The sequence below is a fragment of the Pelmatolapia mariae genome, linkage group LG14 (assembly GCF_036321145.2).
Source record: "Pelmatolapia mariae isolate MD_Pm_ZW linkage group LG14, Pm_UMD_F_2, whole genome shotgun sequence".
NCBI lineage: Eukaryota > Metazoa > Chordata > Actinopteri > Cichliformes > Cichlidae > Pelmatolapia > Pelmatolapia mariae.
Genome location: NC_086239.1, coordinates 27,230,049 through 27,253,497, shown reverse-complemented (window position 1 = coordinate 27,253,497; position 23,449 = coordinate 27,230,049). Strand labels below are relative to the sequence as shown.

At 40.7% G+C, this 23,449-nt stretch overlaps 1 protein-coding gene across 2 annotated transcripts in view; it reads left to right on the top strand.

The window, feature by feature from the left end:
* Nucleotides 1-23,449, top strand: part of cadm1b (cell adhesion molecule 1b) — a 167,068-nt gene that overhangs the window by 94,209 nt on the left and 49,410 nt on the right. For both annotated transcript variants that reach the window (XM_063493582.1, XM_063493581.1), the window contains exon 2: nt 17,672-17,692. In XM_063493582.1, the coding sequence (XP_063349652.1) occupies nt 17,672-17,692 (21 nt within the window). The remainder of the gene's footprint in view (nt 1-17,671; nt 17,693-23,449) is intronic.

Genomic DNA, 23,449 nt, shown 5'->3' with positions numbered 1-23,449 from the left:
TGTGGGATCATCTTAACATAGAAGAAACAAACAGCAGCCAATATCCAAAAGACTGATGATTTTGTTTTATATACTTACTTCCCATATGAACATTTCACTCAATCACTGCACCTATTCCCCATTTTCCTCGCAAAATCTGTTTACATCCAGCTCAACGTTGTCTCTTTCTCTCATTAATTAAAAAATAGTGTGGATCTGCATCGGCAGATAACCACAGCTAAGATATGCGGAAAAGCTGGATGTGTGCATGCTGTAAGACTTGCATGTTTAAATCAGAAACTACATGCACCTGACCTCACCTTGTGACTTGCATCATGCGTATCATTGATCTTTCCTAAATAGTAATGATAAACGCAAGCAAAATCTTTTTCTGAGCTGGCATAACATATTGCATTCCTTTCAATAGAATAGAGCATTAAATTACTCTGTACGAGTAGCATGGATGCAACTTAGAAACTTTTCCTGTTAGAATCCAATACCTCCTATTTACTATATATCATTTAAACATATGCCACATGTCTCATAGTTCTACTTTCAAAGGAAAAAACAAACACCACTGTGATCACAAACACTTCAGTTAAATGCCTGTTTGTGCTCCATCAAGTACTTTAAAAGAGTTTCTTCAACTTTGAAAACACTTTTAGCTTCTCTTCCGTGGTAAGGAAAAAAAAAACAAGACTTTGAAGGCACGGTTCCTTCCTTGGTTTATTTAAAAGTAAGGTAGTTCCTCTTTTTAAAAAACTATACCTTTTCAACACAGCGAGCTGGCGTCAAATTCAAAGAATGTGGAGGCAGGAGTCAAAGAGCTAAAGTGATGAAAGAACGAGACACCAAAAAGAGCAGTGGAGAAAGAGATGCTGGCTAACAGAACAGTTGTCACTATAACACAGCTGCTGTCATGACACTGATATATTCACGAGATAATCCTTGCATTCGTGTATAGATCCTGTTTCCTAAATCGAGTGAGTCCAGAATACCTATGTGAGACATTCTTGCAGGTTGAATATTAACGACCCTCGTGCGCATCTATACATCGAACCGGGGCATGTGTGAACGGTGTGAATGTTAATGCGCACTTGTGGGGACCAAGTATTAGCAGTGGATTACAGGTGACTAGCAGGCTTTTGAGTCTCTTCCCTGTGATACCCTTTGAATGTGTTCACTCCCTTTGAAGTGATGTCAGTTTTAAAATATCTCAGCCCTTTTATGTTTAACCATGGGTGTTTGCGTTCAAGAATTCTTTCTCTTTTTTCTTCTTATTCCCCCCCTTTTTTTTTTTTTTTTTGAGAAAGGAGATGAAAGCATCACAACAGTCAGCATCCATCAAAGAGCGCAAAAGTCTGGGAAAAGTCCCGCACATAACGAAGCATGACTTGTTAAAACAGAACACGAGGCTGTTGTTGTGTCTGCGCTGGGTGATTGGGGCGCAGCAGCGGGTTAAAGAGTTGAATGACAGGCGGATCCTGACGGAGCGCGCTCCGCCGCTGAATTTGATCGACTGATTGTGTGTCTTGCAGCAGTAATGAGCTTTACAGTATGTGCGTAATGTGCCAGGAGCTGATTCGTATGCTGGATGAGCTAGCTAATTGTTCTCAGCGCACATTCCACGGGTCTCATGGCTCCTCTGATTTGGATTCATTTAGCCTTTATTTTACCTCATTATACAGCTCTTTGTTATCGCCAGGTTGTATGAGAGGTATTCTGTATTGTTGAAACTGACTCTAGTAATTTCATTTTAAAAATCCACTGCTCAACCCTGCGCCGCTCCTCGTAAATACAAAACGGAGTAGGAAGGTGCAAATTTAAACTGAAAGGTGAAACATATTGAGTGGGTTTTGCTGTAACATGAGCTCAATACAAACAAAAACATCTCCTCGTCGCTCCTCTTGTCATGTCATTTTATTGCTTTCACCAAAAAGCTGCAGAATCTTTTAATAATTCTTCACCGCCACAACAAAAGGCAGACCTCCCCAACTGAACTTGCCACTGAACGGTGGCTCCATCAACCTTGTGCACAAACCAAATGTGAGGAACAGTTGTGAGGGCTTTTTAAAAAAAATTCTGGGAGTAGAGCTGGCTCGGAGCAAAGAACAGTAAGGCTAGGAAGAGGATGCGGAGCTGCAGTTTGGTATGTTTGTAAGCCGAAGGATAAGAATGTTCTCTGATGCTGATCCTGTGGTTGCTCTGGATCCCAAACAACAGCAGAGAGAACTGACAAAACCGAGTATTTACACTGGCATTCCAGTGGCAGTCTCTTGTCTGAAAAACAAACAGTACCCTATGCATAGGCCTCATCTTCCTGGAAAACACACTACTGCCAGTGTTTTCTGTGTCTGGCAAAAAAAAAAATTTCTATCAAATGCTATTTTTCTGGGCATGAAAGCTCCAACAGTCTGTTCTGCTGCATTAGCGGTATGGTCGCACCTTTGATATTAAAGTTTGCATTTAAATTTGAGAGAAAGGAAACTCCTGACGAGTGATTCATGACTGCTGGGGAGTTTCCACCGCGTTGACTGTGCCATCAGCCCACGGAAACACTTTCTATAAAGACTTTCACTGAATTTTTTTTCTGTTAATCATCATATTTGATTCATCTTTATCCCGTTCGGTGTGACTGTGTGAGAGAAAGTGTATTTGAGCTTGGCATCCACTATCGTGTGGGCAATAGACCCCTGAGGGTAGTACCCCATAAAGGCAGTAATAGTGCTAAGCATGCAGATAGAGGCCTGATTTAGACTGAAAGGCATCTCTAATCTTATGAGTGTCAGCGGTGCTGTGTCATAGATTAGCCAAATGGTTTTCTTTATTTCTTCAGTGATCATCGTGTCTTCCACGTTCGACGCATCTTCTGGCAAGGACTACTGTGCAACATCTCACATTTTATTGCTATTATTATCAGCAGCAGTAGCGATATCCACTGGATTGCTGATATTATATGTTATAAACCTTTTTGTGACAGAACTGTGATATTGGTGTTATTGTTATGAACTGTGGAAGGATGCATAATAAGCACCGATCGCTAAAACAAGCAAGACAGCAAGAAATATTCAGTACGTTTCACAGAGCCACTCTGTGCTTTAAAGAAAGACAAACAAACATGAAACCTAGAATTAAAAGCAAGAACAAATTAAAAGAAAAAAGCTGAAATAAGAGCAAGATATTTTTTTAGAAACAATTTTAAAAAGACAATTTTTTTTTTAAAAAAGTGGAAAAATACAGTATAAAAGCCTGGCATTTCAATAGTTTTCAATTGCTGATGAAACATTTAATAATTAAAAATTGAAAAAAAAACGGGAAGGTGTTTGCAGCATCTCTGTGATCAAATGAAATGAAACCTAAAATTATTACCTGCTGGTCTCTGCATTGTGTGAACCATTTAACCATTTTGATGTAACCCTCAAATTTAGGTGTATTTGAATGAAACTCACATATTTTACAGGCATGTTTGCCAATATTAGTTTGTTACATCAAAGAACGTGCACATACTGGTGGATTAACCATTAGAAAAACATGCTAATTGCAAGTACTGTCAATTTAGTACAACTGTGGCACCCACCCTACATTTGGTGGCTGAGCACTGTGTAGATTCTAGTTTTGTTTCTAGTTAGGAACCTTTTTTGTTTAATCCACTGCATTTGTTTAGTAGCTACAGTTAAAGTTCCTCACCGTGCTAAAAGAAAAAACATTAAAATGTTAGTTATAAATGTTTATATTTGCCCTGGTGATTTTTACTCGAGTTGTCCCACTTTCCATTGCACAAGCTACAACTACAAGATTGACATATTTCACCTTCAAGTACTTTTGGCAAACATCTTTTTTTTTTAGCACATCCAGTAAATGCGAAGCAACATTAGCATTTTTTGTGTTGTGTTTTTTAGGTGACCTGATGAATATTCACTCTCCCTTTACTGTAGCTCTGTACTTGTCTCCACAAACTCCTTAGGGATATATCAGCTCGTTTGCTGCTCCATACTGTGTTCACCCGCTAGTTTCTAACTTTGTCTGCCACTTGTTTGTTACCGGGCAGGTCATGTACAGTATGGTTTTAGAGCTTTTTTTTTTCTTTTCTGTAACTGAAAACTGAAAACAGCTGCCTGCTGCAGCTGAATATGACACTGCCAGAGCAGCAGCAGTGAAGTGAAACAGTAAAGTTGGGCAGCGAGTTGTAAGCAATGAACTGAAAGGCAATATAAAGCTCCGTAAAGCTGAGTGCTGCTGCAGCGTCTGCCGCTAATTCTCTGTCTGTTCCCTACAAGGAACCGGTTTCTTGCCATTATAAGAATATTGATTACAGCTGCTTTAAGCAACAATCTAAATGCATGCTCGTACCCCGCTGCGCACCACATGATCAACTGCATCATTTATTTAATTTATCAGTAAAAATTTAAAGTTACAAGCAGTTGAACTGGTGATAGATATAAACGAAATACTCCTATTATCTAGGATGTTTTTAAAATAAATGTATATCATTATAAGAACAAATATGGTTCTGTAATGAATTCAATTCATTTTAAAAATGATCAATACATTGAAGTCGTGTCTGGTGTATACATCTTTTTAAAAAATCCAAATAAGCTAGGACATTACAAGATTTGGTCTTCTTCATCTGAGGTGATTAGTGTGTTTGCCGGCTTTAAGGTGCAGACACTGTGTTATATGGCTGTGCAGATGCAATAAGCTCCTGTGAATTTGTGAGTCTGTTGGAGTCTGGTTTGTTTGCACTTGGTTGTGAGGAGTCTTTGATGTTGTGCTGAAAGATCTGACGCTCTGATCTGAAGCTTGACAGAGATGGCATTACGTGAGACTGCGTCAGAAAATTTAGCATGTACAATGAAATGTTTCTGCTCGCGTCCACACAACATCATAGCCGCATGTTCCTCCACTGTCCTGCGTGTCCTGCTCTCAGAACAGACTCATTCCCATTAGAATAAGCTTCAAACATTCCCTTTAAATTGACAGTACAATTCATACTAATGCTGTTGGCGCTGTGGCCGCGCAGTGTATTCCCAAAGTAGTTACAGAGGTGTCTGAGCTGTTTCTGAGAAAGATGTGGAAAAGCCATTACAACTTAAACTGTGTAAATTGCCGCAACCAAATGTGACCACCGCAAGTCATGTGGGTGGTACGCTAACAACGGAGTCAAACTTGCCCGAAACACAAAGACAGACAAACATGGCTGTGCATATAAATGTGTGTATGCTGCTGCATTATAGTTTCATTTGTTTATGCTGGGTGCCAGTGGGGGCAAGCAAAGATTAAAGTGGAAACTTTAACCTATAGAAGACGGAGTCAGCGTTGACAAAAAAAATTGAGAGAACAGGAGCAAAAGGGAATGCGGCGAAAAAGCAGCAAGGCAGCAGAGGGTACGAGGGTTTAGAAACTCTTTGATTGATCATAAAGGTGCTGATATTCCCCTAACAAGCCAAGCAAACCGAGTCTCTGAAGAATTTCTTTTCAAAACGATGACCAACAGTTGTTAACCCACAGATACACAAACGATTCACATACCGTACAGACAGTTTCAGACAGCTTCACTTTGGGAACTGGTTAGAAAAGTTTATTTCCCTCGAAGCCAGCAGGTCTCTGCACAGTACGGAGCCAGTTTTATTGCTGACAGCTTCACAGCAGTCTAGCTTTAAAGGGTCAGTTTAGCAGGTTATTTGTGTTTTCACACAATTACAGTAGACGTTATTGGTATTTTATTTTACAGAGAAAATAAGAAAAATAATAACACCTGAAGTTTCTAAAACAAGAAACATTTTAACGTCGACTTTTCCAGCCCACTGCCTCTGGTAATTGCATTAATATTGGATTCATCAAGTTGCACGTCTCACAAATTATGTTTAATACCAGCATTCTGCATGATTGCAGAAAGGCAGGTGTCCTTCATCTAGCAAGGCGGATTGGAAGGGCTTAGAAGGTGGATTAAAGGTTCGATTGATGCGGGAGACGAGAGTTTGCATCTGATCAGGGATATTATTTTTTTTATCACAGTCTTTTGTAGTTTCCTATTCTAAAGCACGCATCAGTTTTCCTTGCTATAGCTGAGATATTTAGTCAAAGTTTTTTTCTTTTTTATTAGAACGTCAAAAGTTAAAACAAAAGAACTAGATCTAAAAATAAAAATAAACCCTGGAATATTAGACCCTGACAACAAGTAAATGAAACTGACACATGGTTTTTTCTGGTTTGTTTGAACCATCTTTTTAAGGTTGCTTCCTTTAAAAAGAGAAAAAAGAATTAATTGACATCGTTATCATATAAGCTGTGGGTGCAAGAAAATAACTCCTTTTTACGTGAGGGCACACAGAAGCCGCGAAAGATGACCACATTTGTTGATTGCAATCACGCACGGAGCCACTGGGCTTAACCTCACAGCGCAGTCTATATGTAGTCGCTGTGTCTTTTTATTTGTACAAATTTTCTCAGCAGCTTGTATGATACAGTACGTAGCTGTAGGAGGAAGTCAAACAAATGAACCTGTGTGAGTTTGTTTGCTTCTGACTCACTCCTAGATATGTTCTCCCTTTGATCACATGGATTTCAGCTTGTTTCCCTCCCACATCCAACAAACATACAATCACGGGGATCGGAGACCAAATTGCCTGTTGGTATGAATGCGAATGTGGACCCAAGCGAGCCTCACAGTCACTGAGGCTAATTGGAATCCAAATTTAGAAAAATAACCTGCGTTTTGCCCACAGTACTCGTAGTCATGGTTATACCTCCATGGGGAAAAGTTTGAATGTAGACACCATCCAGACTCATAGCGGTGCTCCTTTTTCTTTCTTTCTTTTGCCTGATGTGTGTTAAGTTTGCGTGAGTGCCCCTGGCCTGTCATTGCGGCACATCAGCAGTAGTAACAGGTGGTCCCTGTGGAGGGCAGACTGACAGGTAGATAATGATCAAAGAGGCCGTTTCCTGTGTTTCATGTCGGGCTCAGAGAGAGACACATCTGTACTGCCAGTGCCTTTGCTTTTCTAATGGGCTCGGGTTGCAGAAAGCTCATCTCACACACATGTGCATGACTGCATGTACGAGCACAAACTTTAGTCATTTTGAGACCCCTCGCATTAACAGCTACTAACACATTTCTCAGATCTCCCCCGTGCCACACTCCCTCCCTTTTAATAAATCGCTGAACTCTTGCCGCCTGCACGCTGACTCTCCGTCATCTCAAACTGTCATCTGAACTGTATCACACATCCATAAAATATTAACCTCAAGGGAAAACACAGGCAAAAAAAACACCCGGTCGTTCTCCCGTTTGACTCACCTCCCCCCTCCTCCGCAAGTAAGCAGTACTATCTCTCAGACTCAGGTGCCCGGCCACTCACAGATATCTTACCCTCGATCTTGTGTCCACAGTCGCCACTGGCTGCGTGGACGGGTTTGTACTCTGCTCTGCTCTGTTCAGCCTGCCAGTTTCTGTTTAATCAATTCAGATTGTATTTGAAGGAGGCCAAATCTCATCTCAGGTTTGGATGTTGTTGGAAATGAAGTGCATCCTGGACGATGGGTGTAAAAACAGCTTCACTTTATCTGGTAGATTAAAACTTCAGGGTCACGGTAATCTGTCTTAATGAAACTGTCAAGTAATCCGAGAATCTGTAAACTCCACGTGTCACGTCAGAGTCCTGTGCACCCGTTTGTGCGTACGTGTATATTTTAGCTGACTGAATTTAAACGTGATTTTTAAATTGCTGATTGGCAGACCAGAGGGTTATGTGATTGCTTTGAGAGGTAGATTAACTAGCAATTAACCAATGTTAAGGTAATTGCGTAGCCAATCAAATAAAACTCAAAGCAGGTACGGGGGAAGCATGAGGCGCTGATTTAATCATCTATAAGCACTACTTCTCTATGCGCTCTTAGGTTTGATCTGTTGGCACTCTTAATATTCGAGGATTTATTTTTAAATTTAATTTCTGCAAGCAGTTTTATTTATTTGCAGCATTCACACCTTTGTACCAGCGGCCTCAGCAGTGGTCTATCAGGATCCAGCAAGCGTTTCACTGATGCAGATGTCATTTTAAATCAGCTTTTACAAATGATGATTCACTCAAACCTCAGCTTGAACCTTTCCCTCGCACAAAATGGTACAAAAGATCTTTTCATGGATCTCAGATTGCATGCTTCTCTGGAACCAAAATTCTCTTAAACCTTATCAAACGCTATATCAAACATACATTTAAAACGTAGGTCGCGCAGTTATCGCACACGTGTTCTATTTCATTCTGTTATTAGAAATCATACGAACCAATTTAAGCCCTGCTGACCCAGTTTTCTTTAAAATATCCCTTAAATAGTTGCAAGGTCACACATTGTCTGATAGGATTACACACAATATGTGATGCATAGAAGCATGTTCCAACAGTTTCTTAGAGTTGTAATATATTTACAGTGTGTTAATTCTTTTTAGGACTGCAGAAATTAAGTTTGAGGTTTAATAAATGACTTTTTGCATAAATGCAAGATGGAAATTGAAAGAGCAACTCTTTTTTTGCCTGTTTCACTTGTGCTGACTGTATATTATTGTAGGGTTTTATAATATAAAGCACCTTAAGGTGACTTGTGATTTGGCACTATATAAAAAAATGAATATATGCTAAGCTGTATTATCTGTTGGAAACACATTATTAATGTAGCTCTAAACTGTCAAATTCTGGGCTTCTTCTAGATTCAGTTTACACATTTCCCTGAAATTCAGTCTGACATATAGTCTTTAGTCAGGCAGAAAAATTGGAATCCCCATTAAGAGTGTTTTGCTGTACAGGACAAGTTTTAATTCACTCTCCCAACAGTGGGATAGTGGGATTTAAGAGGTTAGGTAGTTCAAACATCAAACATGATTTGATCATTGGCCAGCCACGGATCTGGTTGATCTCCTTCCGTTACAGTGGATATTTTCCAGAGTTAAAAATTGTATACACAAAACCCAAGTTCGCAAGATGTACTGGAGCGCATTCAAAACAAATTATTTGTGGTTTATATTTGATCTTAGTTCTCCCAATTTCTTCAAAATGATTTATTATCATCGCTGATGTAGCTGCATAATGTCTCTGACAGATTGTGCAATAATGCAGTACCATACAAGTTCATTATAGCTCGTGTGCCGTGAAATGCATCTTGTGTAAGTCTTGGTCACGTTTGTGTCAGGCTGAATAAAGTTTGGAAGCGTTTCACATGATGCAATGGATGTGTAATGAGCTAGAGTGCAATGCACATGGAGGAAAAAAAGGGTAATGTTGAAAACCTCAAAAGTTAAGTTTGAGATTATGAAGCAGTTTTTGCAGACAGATAAAAAGAAGGCATCACGGAAGAATGGAAACTGAGGTTTTTATTGCATTAACAGTAGCACGATGCTAACTCACGAAGCACATCTAAAGCTGTATTTACATTTACCTAAAGCTGCATTCAGTCGCAGGCTGTCTGCCTCTTCTAAAAAGGGCTTGTCAACAAACACCAGTGAACTCGAGGCTGACCCTTTTTTGCACAACCCAGAGCTGGCAGCTGATCCCTCTGAAAACCGACTGAATCTCTGAAAGGGGAGCAAGAGATGCATAGCTGGCAAGCATGGAAAGCTTCAAATGATTGATAGCCATTTGTTTTGCCTGCTTAATACAACATAAACTCTCCAGCGATTCATCACCGGAGTGAGGGGTTTTTCACGGTGCCTCTGCAAAGCCCACTAAAAATAATTCATTTTCTGCGTGCTACGAGCCAGGCGCTAATGTTAAATATTCATGCGGGTCCAGTCTAAATGATGTGGCCATTGGCACACAGTTAGAGCACACTCTGTGGAAGGGAGGAAATGTCAAGCTGTGAATAAATGAAAGCAGTGAAGCCGTATATTACCCTGCCATTGTGAATTTACTATAGTTGCCATTTTGTCCAGCCACTTCAAATGGATCTCTTTTATAATCAATACACTCAGTAAAACATCGAACATATTGCCACGTTGGCAAAAATCTCGGCTCACTGTGTTTGCCCATCCTTTATTCAGTGTTTGTATTTGTTTCCTAATTTGTGCCTCATGAATGTTAACCGAGGGCTTTGTGCTGTTCCTCTTGTAGCAGTGTTCAGTACCGGCAACTAAGCCGACTCTCCTCAAGGATGTCGATGCACTTTGAGCCCATCTTGTCACATTAATCAATATAGCTTGTGCCTATGCAGCTGTTATGTATTGACTGCCACATCAGTCAGCTGCATTCGTTTTTGAGATGTTTTCACTGCAAGCTGATATGAGAAGATGTTGTCATGGTTGCACAGAAATTGTTTTGAAACGCTATAGGTCATCTTCTGCCATGATATCAGTAAGCACAGTGGAGGGAAAGGGCAAAATATAATAGAACTTACTGGGTTGAATATCCATTTAGAGAAACTCAAATAGAGAGCATAATGTCCGCTGTGCATCATTTGGATGGAATAGGAAATGCTAAATGGCCTCATATTGACAGACACACTCTCCCTGTATTCATTTTTATCACATGCACACACATTGGCACGTGCGCGCGCCACTCACATCCACGCACACGTTTCTTTTCTGCAGTCTCTGACTAATGAGGCCTGGGGCTGGAGATGGTTCCATCAAGGAACTTCCCCCTCTCTTTCTCCTCTCTCTCTCTCGTTCTCAAACACGCACCTGATTGATAGCAGTGATTTGACTGAGAAAAGGGAAATGGGAAATTGAAAAATGGTGGGAGAAGATTGGAAACAACGTGCTGATTATAAACTCTGTGAGGAAACAAAAGGCTTTCCCTCTGCCTTTTCTCTTAGCTCTGAGGTAGCAGGTGTGTGTCTGACAGGTGCCTGATTGAGGCGCACAAAAGACATTACAACTGCAAACAAATGGACGTATTTAGCGTCCCCGGATGCAGTTAACGTTTTGGGCTGATAGAAGTGATTATGAGTATATGAGCACAGGGGAATGGGCCCAGGTGTTTGGGTGAGTGGAGCAAGAAGGCAGCCATGTTATTGTTGTGATGATAATAATCCATCTATACAATTAATGGTATGCCATCACCAAGGTCATCAGCCTTTGGAGATGTATTTAATATGTCTCATATTGTAATAATAGAGCCTTTCTGCGCTGGCGACAGATACACAGGAGGTGTAAGACCGCACAGATTTATCATCATGAGAAAAAAAAAAAGAAGCGTGAGTGAGAAAGTGAGAACAACAGGCGCTGTGTTCCAAATTCACTGATTTACAAAATAACCTCAGTTACCTCGATGCCATCGCCATTTATTCTGGTCTTTTTATGTTTATGCTCTTGTGTTTCATGATCAAAAAAACCCAAAACAACAACAACAAAAAAAACAATAGCACTTTCACAACAGTGGCATAAATTAGCCACTGCCTCCTTTTGGAAAGCCTTTGTGTATTCCATAAATAAGGGAGCATCTTGGCTGAAGCCCCAGTGGTTTAATATTCTCTGAGAGCTTCCAGACAGTGAGTGGTGGTGCAGCAGCTGTCTCTTGACCCTGCCGGACCCCCACTTACCCCTCTGACCAGCTCCTTTCCACTGGGCAGGCTGTGGCGATGACAAGCCTGTCAGAAGCTTCTCCTAATGTCCTAATTACCCCTCACACACACATACATGCAGGCGAGCTTGCACAGATGTACACACATTCCTAGTGAGTAAGCAGATATGCTGGCAGACAAGCTAAAAAGGACACACTCACGTTCTCGCCGTTTCCTGCTTGAGTATTGCTCATGTGAATTTTCCTTGCAAGAGACCGCACTATAGGTGAGGCATTACAGTGTAACCAGAATAGCAGCGGTTCTTCCCCATAGCCTTTTCTTGGAGTCTTGATCTGAAACATTTCTTGTTTCTTTTTTTTTATCTGGGCACGATCAGAGCGTCGGTTTCTTTACTGTGATAACAAACGTGGCACTCTTGCGGCAACTTTCTTTTAAAAACTGAGACCAGGCTGAAAAGAGGTTTCAAAGTGCCTGTTGCCTCTGAGCAGAAAAAAAAGACACCAAAAAGTTGCAGCGTCACCCGAAATAGACAACCTGAATGAGATGTGATGTGTCACTTTGCCAGAGGTTAAGCTTTGCTTCGGCTTAGAACACGAGTCTCTTCCCTGGTGCATGGTTTTGGGTGCAGAGCGTAGTGCTGCTGCCGCTGCTGCACTTAAGTCCGTGCTCAGTCAACTAGTCTTGTTAACATAACAGAGTGGATCATTGTGCCTGGTAGGAAAAAAAAGGAAATCATTGTACCTCCCAGCAAAAGCAGTTGCTAAGTGATTCATAGACCCCGATAGTTACTGCATTTGTCACAATCAGCATGACTTAATCGTGTGCTGCTATACCGTTCTCCCTTCCTCATATTATGCTGATTTGCGATATATCTTTTGGAAAAGTGTTGTTTTCTTGTCAAATTACCTTTAGTTTCACAGATCTAAAGCAACCACTGTCTCTTTTATTTTGCTTTTATTTTTGCCACTTTTCTTGGTAGCAGGGATTGTGTGGTGCCTATCATGTGAGACCGTGTGGAAGTGCAGCCTGGCATCCACACTCATCAGAAATTTGTTAGCAGTTTTTTTTTAAACACACGCACACACCCCACCCCCTTGCTGTTTTTTTTCTTTATGACACGACTGTAAGACACGAACACTACCTGAGCTGTGCGGAGCTGTCATGAAAGCGGTTGGCGGCTGTTTGCAATTTTTTTCTCTTTTTTTCTGTCAGCCGCAGAGACATTTTCATGTGTATTGTGAATGACAGCACCCAGTCAGGTACACCAATGATATTATTCACCTTTTATGCTTTCAAAGGCGTTTCTAACACTGACATGTCTTAATTTGAAAATTGTATTCACAAGAACACCCATCTTTGGGAATTTCTGTGCAATTGCAGATGCCCATAGCACTTCACTGAGGGGGGACAGGGCACCAAATTCAATATAGCTACTTTTTTCTTTTTTTATCTGACAGCATTTCTGAAGGATTACCCTTTAATCTCCCAACGCAAAGACTCGCGTCAGCTACATGTGTCTTGCTGGCGCTGCTCACACAATCAAGCAATAGATTGGACCTTTACAAAGCATATCCCATTAACACAGAGCAATTACCCACTTCTGTGGGGATATTTGCAAAATCTCCTTTTTGTTGCGGTTTATCAAGCAGAAACATGCTTTGCATCTCCTGTAAGCCTACCTGATTATAATGTCTCAATTGACTCAGGGGAAATTTAATCTGAATATTCCTGGCCGTGTTTACAGGTGAGCATTTTCTGATATCTCACTGACTGGTTGGGCTGGATTAAGTAGTACCGGAGAGGTGATAATAAAAGAAGTGGGTCAAGTACATAAATGAAATGCAACTTAATTAGTTCTGCCATTTTACAGAGTAGAAAATAGCTCTTTTTTTAATATAACAAGAGCACACAATCTTGAGAGGGCCACTCAGAAGCTTTTTGTAGAGATTTAGGCCATATTATTCAGTCTTAATTGGCGGATGACGTTGGCTCCATTGTTGTAGAGATTAAGCTGCTCGGTAGCTGTTATGATTTCAACCACGTCAACTTTTAAGTCATCTGCTTGACTAAATGTTATGTAATCCCAACTCAGGTCTGTTTGCTTTTTTTAAAGGTTTTTAGGAGTCAATTAATAGCTATTTTCATGACACATTAAGCAGTGAGTAAGCCTAATATTATTTCCTTAGGCTCAGTAGACTTTTTAGTCTTTGTGTTTTGCAACAACCCATAACTCAAAGAAGTATTTCATAATTTGCAAGGTTGATTTATACCAAAGGAATGACTCACTTCCCACCCCAAACGGAAAAAAAAAATCCGTTATTTTGGTAAATAAGAAAGGGCTCCCACCTGAGAACTGTTGGCACTGAACTTTTGTCTGAGCACCCACAGACTGTAACTACAGATGGGCTTAGCCACTTTTCACAATGTAGCTGCAAACATTTTTATTTATTTATTTATTTTATGTTTGAGAAGTGATCATAGTTTGGATGAGAGGGCAAACTGCTGAGACAGCAGCTAATGCTTGTTTAATGAGGTGTATCCATATATACTGCTTGGGTGCATCCCACAGTCAGTATCTGCTAATTTATGCTAAGTAATATACAAATAAAATGCTAAAGAAAAGCAGGAGTGGAGGCACCTTGTATGGTTTGTTGGTGCTAACGACACAGCAGGCCATAATAATTGAACTAAAACTCCAACCCCACAGGCATGACAGAGAGGTGGCTCAGCTCTGTAACTTGAGTCATGTACACTGTCACTCCAAATGGCCAAGCTGCTAATAGTGGATAGCATTATAGCTTAATGTAGCTTAAATAGGTGGGCTGTTAAAACAGTTATACACTATTGGAGATAAATTATCTGAATTTCAAACACGCCCCTTCTGGATCTTATCTATATATGACGACCCAGTTCTACAAGCTGTTCGTTCTCGCTTTCGTGCCCCATCCTCCCCCCCCCTTTTTTCAATTCTTTCACTTCTTCACTTCTTATTACTACATGAGGATCTGCCAGGCCTGGGAGCTGCATTGAGGCCTTCCCCAAACCGCAGCTCAATTCTTGATGAAGCCATTCGCCTTTATCTACTAAAAAACGCTGCCAACCCTAAAATGAATTGTCATGATGTAAAATATTAGCTTTGGGGATTAAAACTGCACTTTTGTACTGGTCTGAAAGCTGCTATAAAAAAAAACTGATCATTGATCATTTTAACTTGTGAGTCTTCAGGGCCTGACTCACCTTTGAACCCTGCATCAAGTGGCCATCAGAGGAACTGCTGCCTTGACATTTGAGTCTTCATTTTTCAGCCCTGGAGTTGCTATTTGTATGCACACTATTAGGCCAATAGGCTACCTACAGTATAAACCTGGAATGTCTGCTAATTCGTTTTTCTGTTGATAAATGAATAGATAGGCTTTCAGCTAAAGTATGGAGCGTGCTCAGATGTCATGAAGACTTCTCCCACCATTTCATCTGCAGTTCACAGAAAAAATAAATGGCATCTATAAAGCATATCTGCGGAAACTGAACAAATTGTTTAATAGGGATTTCAAACTAGTTGCAACTGATAAGAAAGACTAGAGTAAAGTGTTAGAGACTGGTTTTTGATCTTATTTGTGAGGAAAGCAGAGTTTCTTTCATCAGTTTGCTTTGTGAAAATTCTGACCTCAAAAGTCGCCTGTGTTTATTGGGTCCACTCTGCAGGAGTCCGCTTCTCCATCCGATTTCCTTGAAGAGAAAAAGTTTGAAGCCCACCTCTGATCCTACTAATTAAATGAAAACACAGTGGGCTACCCACAGTAAGACAGCATTACTCCACACACACATGCACTGTCGCAAAGGTAACCAGTGTGGGTGTCTCTATGGGGAACTACACAGAGCTCCAGCATCCCACTCTGTTGTGTCCTCTTATGCAGTGCGATCACACACTAGGTTGACATGCAACACGCTGCAGATCATGAGCATAAATAAGCAAGGGATGTTTTACCTGAAAGGAAGAACATTAATTCAAAGGCATCACTCTAGTACTGAGAAGAAATGTTGCCTCATTAGTGTTACCCCACTGCTTTTACCGAGCAGTAGGAAGAGAGAGAGAGGCTATGTGCCACTCTTGCCACACAGACATCTTGTCTCCGGAGATCTTAGTTTGCCTCATTGACTAAAAAACAGCGTGCATTATTATGGATTCACTGGGGTGGCAATGGGTTGAACGCAGATCCCTGAATACTGGGGCACTTAGAGCCTCACTTCGTATAGAAAACATACTGCAGTGCAAGAGTCTGCCCTTTCAAATGCTCACAATGAGCCGGTTTCCAGCAGGAAATGTAGCATCAATGTAGGTGGAGAGTGTGAAATGCTCCACTTTTGTGTTTCTGAACATAATGTTGCTCATTGTGCAGACAGGAAGATGAGATTTGGAAGAAAAGGAAAAGAGGTGAGGCGACAAGGACAGACATTATTTGGAGGACGGTTAGCCTGCCTGCTCTCATCCAGTGTGATTGACATATTGGTGCAATGGGTGCACTCGCACGAATGCCATCACATGCATTTCCCCAGAAATCTGTCTATCAGCACTGTCTAAGCAGAGCGACAGCCATGACATCTAATCACAGGCGAGCTGGCACCTCATAACTTCTACCTAATGTGCTGCAGGTACAGAGGAGAGAAGGGGAGCGCTGCACGACAGCACCCCCGCCACCAAAACACTATTTATAGCCCCTTCAGAGGCCACCAGCAGGAAGTGGATCATACTGAAGGGTTAGGGAAGGTGTCACTACACTATATCACAAGTCTCTGTGTTTAGATATAGGTCTCTGTTGACAAGATTAAACACTGAGATGCCCCGCTATCAGGCCGACGCATTTTTCTGGGTTATAGTCCTGACAAAGTATTGCAGCAAAACGAGGGCAGATATGGTACACATACAAGATGATAATGAGTCATTTACATAATGTTGCTACAACATTATAATTACCTGGCAATTAAAGCAGCTCAAAAGCCTCATTATGGACTGTCCTGAGGGCTGGTTGGACTGGGATACATGCAGCGTGCTCATTCAAGCTCAAGTCTATCAACGTCTATTATTCGTGAGTTCTTTTTTTTTTTTTTTTTTTACATCAACTGCCCAGAAGCCTCATTCTGGTGAATTATCACATATAAGGAAGTTTTGGCTGACAGGCTGTGTTTTAGAAGAAGCAAAGCTTTAAGTTGGTGAGATATCGTTGCGGGCTCCTGGACAACGTTCAAAATTTGTTTCCCATCATGTGTGATTTGTCACTCACATTTTTGTGTCCCGAGGGAGTTGCTGACACGTCAAAAATGCACAAAGGAGCCATAACAAGGACATGTGTCATACCTTACACCCTTATTAAGCCAGCAATGACAAGTTAGACAGGCAGTCACTTCACCATACTGTACAGCACGCTTGGCACTGAAGCTCCCATTGCTCACAGCCAGAGTAAAGAAGCACCAAAGTCTGTGTGAAATGTCAATATAATAAAAGATGGTGCGAAATATAAAAATGTAGATGTGCAGCAAAGGGCAAGAGATTTGTGTGTGTGTGCATGTGTGTGTGTCAGAGTTGTTTATGAATAGCAGACAATGAATGATAGAAGCTCTCCCGAGGGTACAGGCCCTGAGCAATGCTGCAGGGACTTGGGAACGCGCCAGTCTCCCATGCCCTGTGAGATGCCAGTTTGGGTGGGCACCGTTCCGAATGGGTGCTCTCTTCTCCAGGATACACGGCGGGTCCCAGGGGAGCGTCTCCAGGCAGTGGCTGCTCCACAGTGGGGCTGGCTGGAATCTTAATCAGGGACACGAGGGGTAGAAAACAAAGTCCAAATATTCCCTCTGTACCTCTATATTGATGTAACATCGGAAAATAGATGAAGGCAGGAAAATGGCTCATTACGTCGGGATTGCACACACCTGTGGAAAAATGGACTGGATTGTAAAAATGACTCATTATGACGGCTTTTGTATTTGTCTTAATTGGTGGAAAATTACACAAATAGCATATGGAGCTTGAATTTAATGAATTTCAACAAGCCTATTTAAAAATTATGAATACGCTTTTTGTTACCAGTGGAATATAGCTCCCTGCTTACATCCTGTCTGCTCACAACTTGTCTGTTTTTTTTTTCTCCTCTTTTCTCTTCTGCTCTCCTTCTCACCTGTGCTGCAACAGGAGCTGCTGAAACCCTGACAGGTAATCTTTCTTTTTGCTTCCTGCTGTTCATTTGGAAGTGCTTGCTTCTGTCTGTGTCTGTTGATTGGCTGTCCATTGCGGTTTGTTCATCTGTGCATATTTACATGAATGGCTGGTTATGTTCATAACGTTTCTTTTCAGGAAGGAGGAGATAGCCGTCGGCTCACAGCTCTGATCCTCTGTTTTTATTTGTAATTCTCAAATCAACATTTCACCACATGTAATGGCTGATTTCGATTTCTTTTCAAGCCACTTGGTTTCCTCTTCAATTTGTCTGTAGTTTTGACACATTCCTGCTCCTAACCATGGAAGTTTTGCTAATCTCCTCCCATTCTGTAGCCTCTCCAAAAGTAGAATCTCAGCAGTAAAAGTGTGAGGAATGAATTTAACAATGTGTTTTTCTCTCTTTCCGAGCTGTAAACAGCAGTATTTTCACATAATTTCCATCCTGTAATAAACTAAATCAGTGCTACTTCCCAGGCTAAAAGCCATAATTACCTAGTTTGAGGGGTGAGGCTATGAAAAAAAAAGACCTGTCACGACAGAATATCCACGAAGGTTATTTTCCCAAGCTGCTACTTTATCAGAGGATAAGTGTTGCAAGTAAACAGTCAAAAAGAGTTAATATGGAATGAAGCATGATATTATAATATTAGTGCCTGAACTTAACTGAATTACTAGTTAACTTATTACTAGTACTGGGTTGGCCCACCTTTTGCCTCCAGAAATGCTTTAATAGCACCGTTTCAACAAGGTGCCGCAACAGTTCTCAGAGATTTTGGTGAATATCGTCATCGTCTGTTACACAGTTGTTGCAGATTTGTTGGCTGGACAGCAAAAATAATCAGTTAGGCTGTTCCATTAAAATGGTAATCAATTGATAGTGGACCAAAGTGTACCCAGAAAATATCCCTGACATCCTTAAACCAACACCAGCAGCCTGAACTATTGATCCAAGACATGATGGGCCCATTTCAATTTCTGACCCTACCATCTTAATGTCACAGTAGAAGCAAAGACTCATCAGATCAAGCAGTGTTCTTTAATTTTGGTGAATGCATACGAACTGATTGGAGTCTGGTCTTCTGCTGCTGCAGCCCATCTCCTTCAAGGTTCAATGTTCAGTCAGTGATCAGTGCTGAGTGTTCAGTGTTGTGCATTCAGAGATGCTTCTCTGCAGACATGTAAACCCTAGAAATCTCTGTGACTTTGTGGTCAGGAGTTCACCAGTTTTTAACCTCCTAAGACCCGAACTCTTTCATGGCATGCATTTTTAATTTCTCTTTGGTATTTGGCTTTATAGTGTTTGATAGGACACTATAAAGTTACAATCGAGTAATGATGTGCAAAACTCTTTATTTGGTGTCTGAACACAGCAGCATTTTGCCTGAGTACAAAAACAAAATGAGAAACAACAATTGTGCCCTTTTGAACAATATGGCTCATTTGAAAGCCATTTGAAAGAGCAAAATTTAGTATTGTGGTCTAGACAACCCAAAATGTGATGTGGACGCCGGGTCCTAGGAGGTTAAAATACTCAGACCAGCATATCTGGCAGCAACGATTATACCACATTCAAAGTCACTTAAATTGCCTAAATGTATCGAGTTGCTTCCATGTGATTGGATGGTTATGTTGTGTCATTAAAGAGCAGTTGAACAGGTGTACCTAATGAAGTAGCTTGTGAGTGTAGTATATGGTGTTTAACCTTTCATGGACCAATACAAAAACAAACAGTGAAAACAGTGAGCGTGCAGACCTAGTGAGAATCATTCAAAGGGATTTCTCATATCTTTGCAGTTTTATTCGCTTAAAACTCATCTCTAAAGAGCTGCTACCGCTGATGAGTGTGATTTATAAACCCGCTGGAGTCTTTCGTTTCTGTGAGAAAAACAACACTGTAATATTTTAGTTGATAAAAGATGCTTTTTCAGGCAGGACATCCTTTTTTCTAGTTGTGTTGCAGCATCATTATACAAACGGGCACCCTTAGCTTCTAAGAGAGCTTATATTTAGTTAGAAAAAAAAGATGGCCAAATTAGGGGGTATGAATTTATTTTATTTTTTTATTTTTTGAAGCTTTTCCATGCAGGTCTAGGAGAAATGGCACAGCGCTAATTATACCCTGAGACACAGGCCTTCTTTCTTGTGAACATCCTTAAAACAGCATTTCATCATGAGGATCAGGATTTAATGACTGAGAGGGATAAAGTGCAAAAAGGCAGCATCAGAGAAGGAGAGCGAGAAACTTTTATTGTTAATGACTGTCTATAGTCCTGGTTGTTCCTTGAAAGGACACGACTGCTGCAGACAGCGGTGACTCAAGGGAGAGGAATTGGGGGCTGGCTATCCTGCTTTTTGCTGCCCCTTTCATGTCTTTTGATGTGAAAACAAGAGAGAAAAGTTCAAAGAAAGCGCGAGCTCCATCCAAAAGGTGCCTGTCTCCGAACTTCTGATGGAAGAGCCGACCCCCTAATATTTCCTGATTTCGTCAACTTTTGTAAAAATTGGTCAGGTTTGTGCCGTTTTGCATTTTGAGTACGGCTGATGAGCCGAGACTCCGTGCCAGACACTTCATGCCAGATTGTACATCCCCTTGGAGAGCACACAGACTTTTGAAGGTCTGTATTTCCCTCTGACTGTTTCATTCAGTATGTTGTGATGCAGGAACAGGAGGGCAGCCATGTGTAGAGATACAGGCACTTTACTCTCCCAGACAGCTGCTGGAATGAGTGTGAATTTATCAGCCAGTCATCTGTGCCATGCCTCTGCCCACTCCCCCCTTCATCCCCACCCACCACCCAGAATTAATGACTGCCTTTCCTCATTTGCACCCAATCATGACTAGGATGCCGAGGCAATTGAAAATGTTTACTTCAATTGCGAAAACCCTCCATGTTCCACAAAGTGGCCTGTTTTTACTTTGATGGGATTGCTAATCACAGCGACGTTATTTATGTGTGTTTTGAATTGGAGATGAGCCTAGGCTAGGATATTGGAGGGGGACCAACCTTGCTTGGGGCTGCTAAACCTTATGGAGAATTTATCTTTTGCGTTCCCTTTCTCTCAGTCCAACAGATTGGGAGCTGAATAACCTTGCTTTGAGGCTGCTCTATGTTGCTGTTGTGACTGCCAAATATATTACTTTTACAGCAATGAAATAAAATAGACATCAAAACACTACACTTTGCTTTTGCCTAAAAACACTATTATGTAGTGTATAGAGGAGCTGCACTGTATTGTTTTCTTTATACTATACTAGATGTTGCATCCACATTTTAAATCTTCACGTGAGGTCATTTTTGATTTGATGCTCACCATTATCTTGTTTTATTCTATTATTTTAGATGGTAAACAACTAGTGTAGCTAGAAAGTGCCTCTTTCTTCTTATCACTGATTCAGTCATTCTCATACACCATATTGCTAATGGGTCAGGAGCAAATTATGTGATACTGGAGACTTTAAAAGCTGTGATTAAAGTCTGATATAGGTTTTTTTGTAGACTAATAACATTCTGTGAAACCCATGAGACCAGAATACTGACTTTAAACTAATGTAGCTCATCAGAACAAACCCTGAATTACCATCATATTGAATTTTTCCTTCACCTCACAATGAGCCCTGTTTCCTTGAAATTACTTCCTTATTCAAGTAAACTGCACTCTCAAGGGAGGCATCTCCTGGATTCAAATACGTTTTTAGTCAAGTCAACATATCTCTGCCATTTATGTTTTTGTTTTCCTCCCTTTTTCAGGCAACAAATCACATTAGATGGTTGGAACGCTTCGGAACCAACCCTCAGAAACGGAGGAGAAGCTCACATGAGCTCCAGCTTCTTCTTTGAGTAGTGTTTGTGCCTAATCTAATCTGAAAAGTTAACTTAAAAGAAAAAATGAGTAGAAAGTCTCCTAAATGACTAAAGGTTACAATCTGGGGTTAAAGTGGGATTTCACAGGTGAGGGTACCCTAAGATCGGGTGTAGCAGTGCAGCTTGGAGAAAAGAAGAACTCAAATAGTCACACCTTTTGTATACTCTGTGACCAGCTGACCTGTGTTGTAACACCAATATTCACAGCTCTTTATTCAACTGAATTCAGCAACTTATAAGTAGGGCTTACACAAACCTTATGGCTAGATTTCCAATCCCTAGATGCTATACAGCTATTATGAAAGGTAGAATTTGGTGAGTGAATCTAATCCGCATTAGTGCCTTAAATGTAAACTAATTGCTACCCTGTATGTAACCAGTCCATTACTGAAGACTTTATCACAATACTGTAAGCTACCAGGTTAGCCTGCACTAAACTGCCTAGTTTTTAATGCAGTGTTTGAATAACACAGACACACTATACTTCAGTTTGTTTTACAAGATATTTCACTAAAACATAATTCAGCAGCACACCTTGTGTAGATCCAGTATATGATTTTAAAAACTCTGCAATGAATTTCACAGTTTACTTGCTAAGCTGTGCTTACCTTTGAAAATAGTCTCCCGTCTTCTCCTTTCCTCCCTTTCTTACATCTTTATCCATCTCTCTGTGTCACATATTAACATGTTTCCTCACGATTTTACATTTAACTCACAGACACATTTTGTCAGACTTCACAAAATAGTTTGTATGTTCTTTGAGCTGTTTGAAAAGGCACGTTTGAAATTACATAGCACATAAAAACAATGATCCTCCTCAGTAGTTAACCAGATCCTTGAAGTTTTGCGACCGCCACTTTACATCTGCACCATTAACACATCACAAGAATGAGGATGAAAAAGGAATGTGTTAAAAGGTACACGTATGTCCATGATGTCGCTGGAAGCAACGCCAGGCTGCAGCACATGAGAAATGAACTCTTTTAACAGCCATTAACTGATTCTTCCGACACATGATCCCCTGGTTACAACTCTTCAACATGGTTTTGGTTCATATCTGAGGATGAGGATCAGATCGTGCTATATTTCAGCCTGTTTTTAAACTTGTGCTGTTACACTATCACAAAAAAGGCTGTTTAATTCTGTGTTTAACCATAAAACCTGGCTAGCATACCAGTAATGCCCTTGCAGTTAGCTACAATGATAAATCCATTCCTGTCTTTCTGGCTGTCACATAATTTTTCTCCTTAGGTTAACTTTTACAAGGTCTTTATCATTCAATCATCTATCATTGCTTGTATTAGAAATGTAATACATTTGTGGCAGGGGGTTGGGCAGGAGTGTGGAAGGTATTGTCACACTGGTATACAGTCTGCTATAGCAAGCCAGGGATTTTTGCATTGTAAGTTTGGCCTACGTTTCAGAACCATTACATTTCTCCGTGAACTCGCTTGTCAGGTATTTTGTTGAAGAGAAAATAAGTTTGCGTTCAGTTGTAAAGGGGAATATAGTGTAGCTGTTAGAACTCATATTTTAGGAAGCAGGATTGTCACAATATGTAGTGTTTATTGATTAATTCACAGGTAACCATTACACAATTTTTTCAGGTACCTGGTAGATTGTGGTGATTCCTCTATGGATTCAGCCTGTGTCAGTGTGCACAATTTTGCACTGACTTTAGTCACAATGTAGGTGGGATCCCCACTTTTCTGATCTGCATGTGCACTATCCACTCATTATTTGCTGTGGGTTGTTTTTACACAGGGGAAACTAAAGATCTAATATATATGTTACGTTAAAACATAGATTTCATTTCCATTTTTATATGCATTACAATCCATCAGTCGGAGGTAATGTGCTGAAAAAGATGGGGCTTCAAACCTTTTTT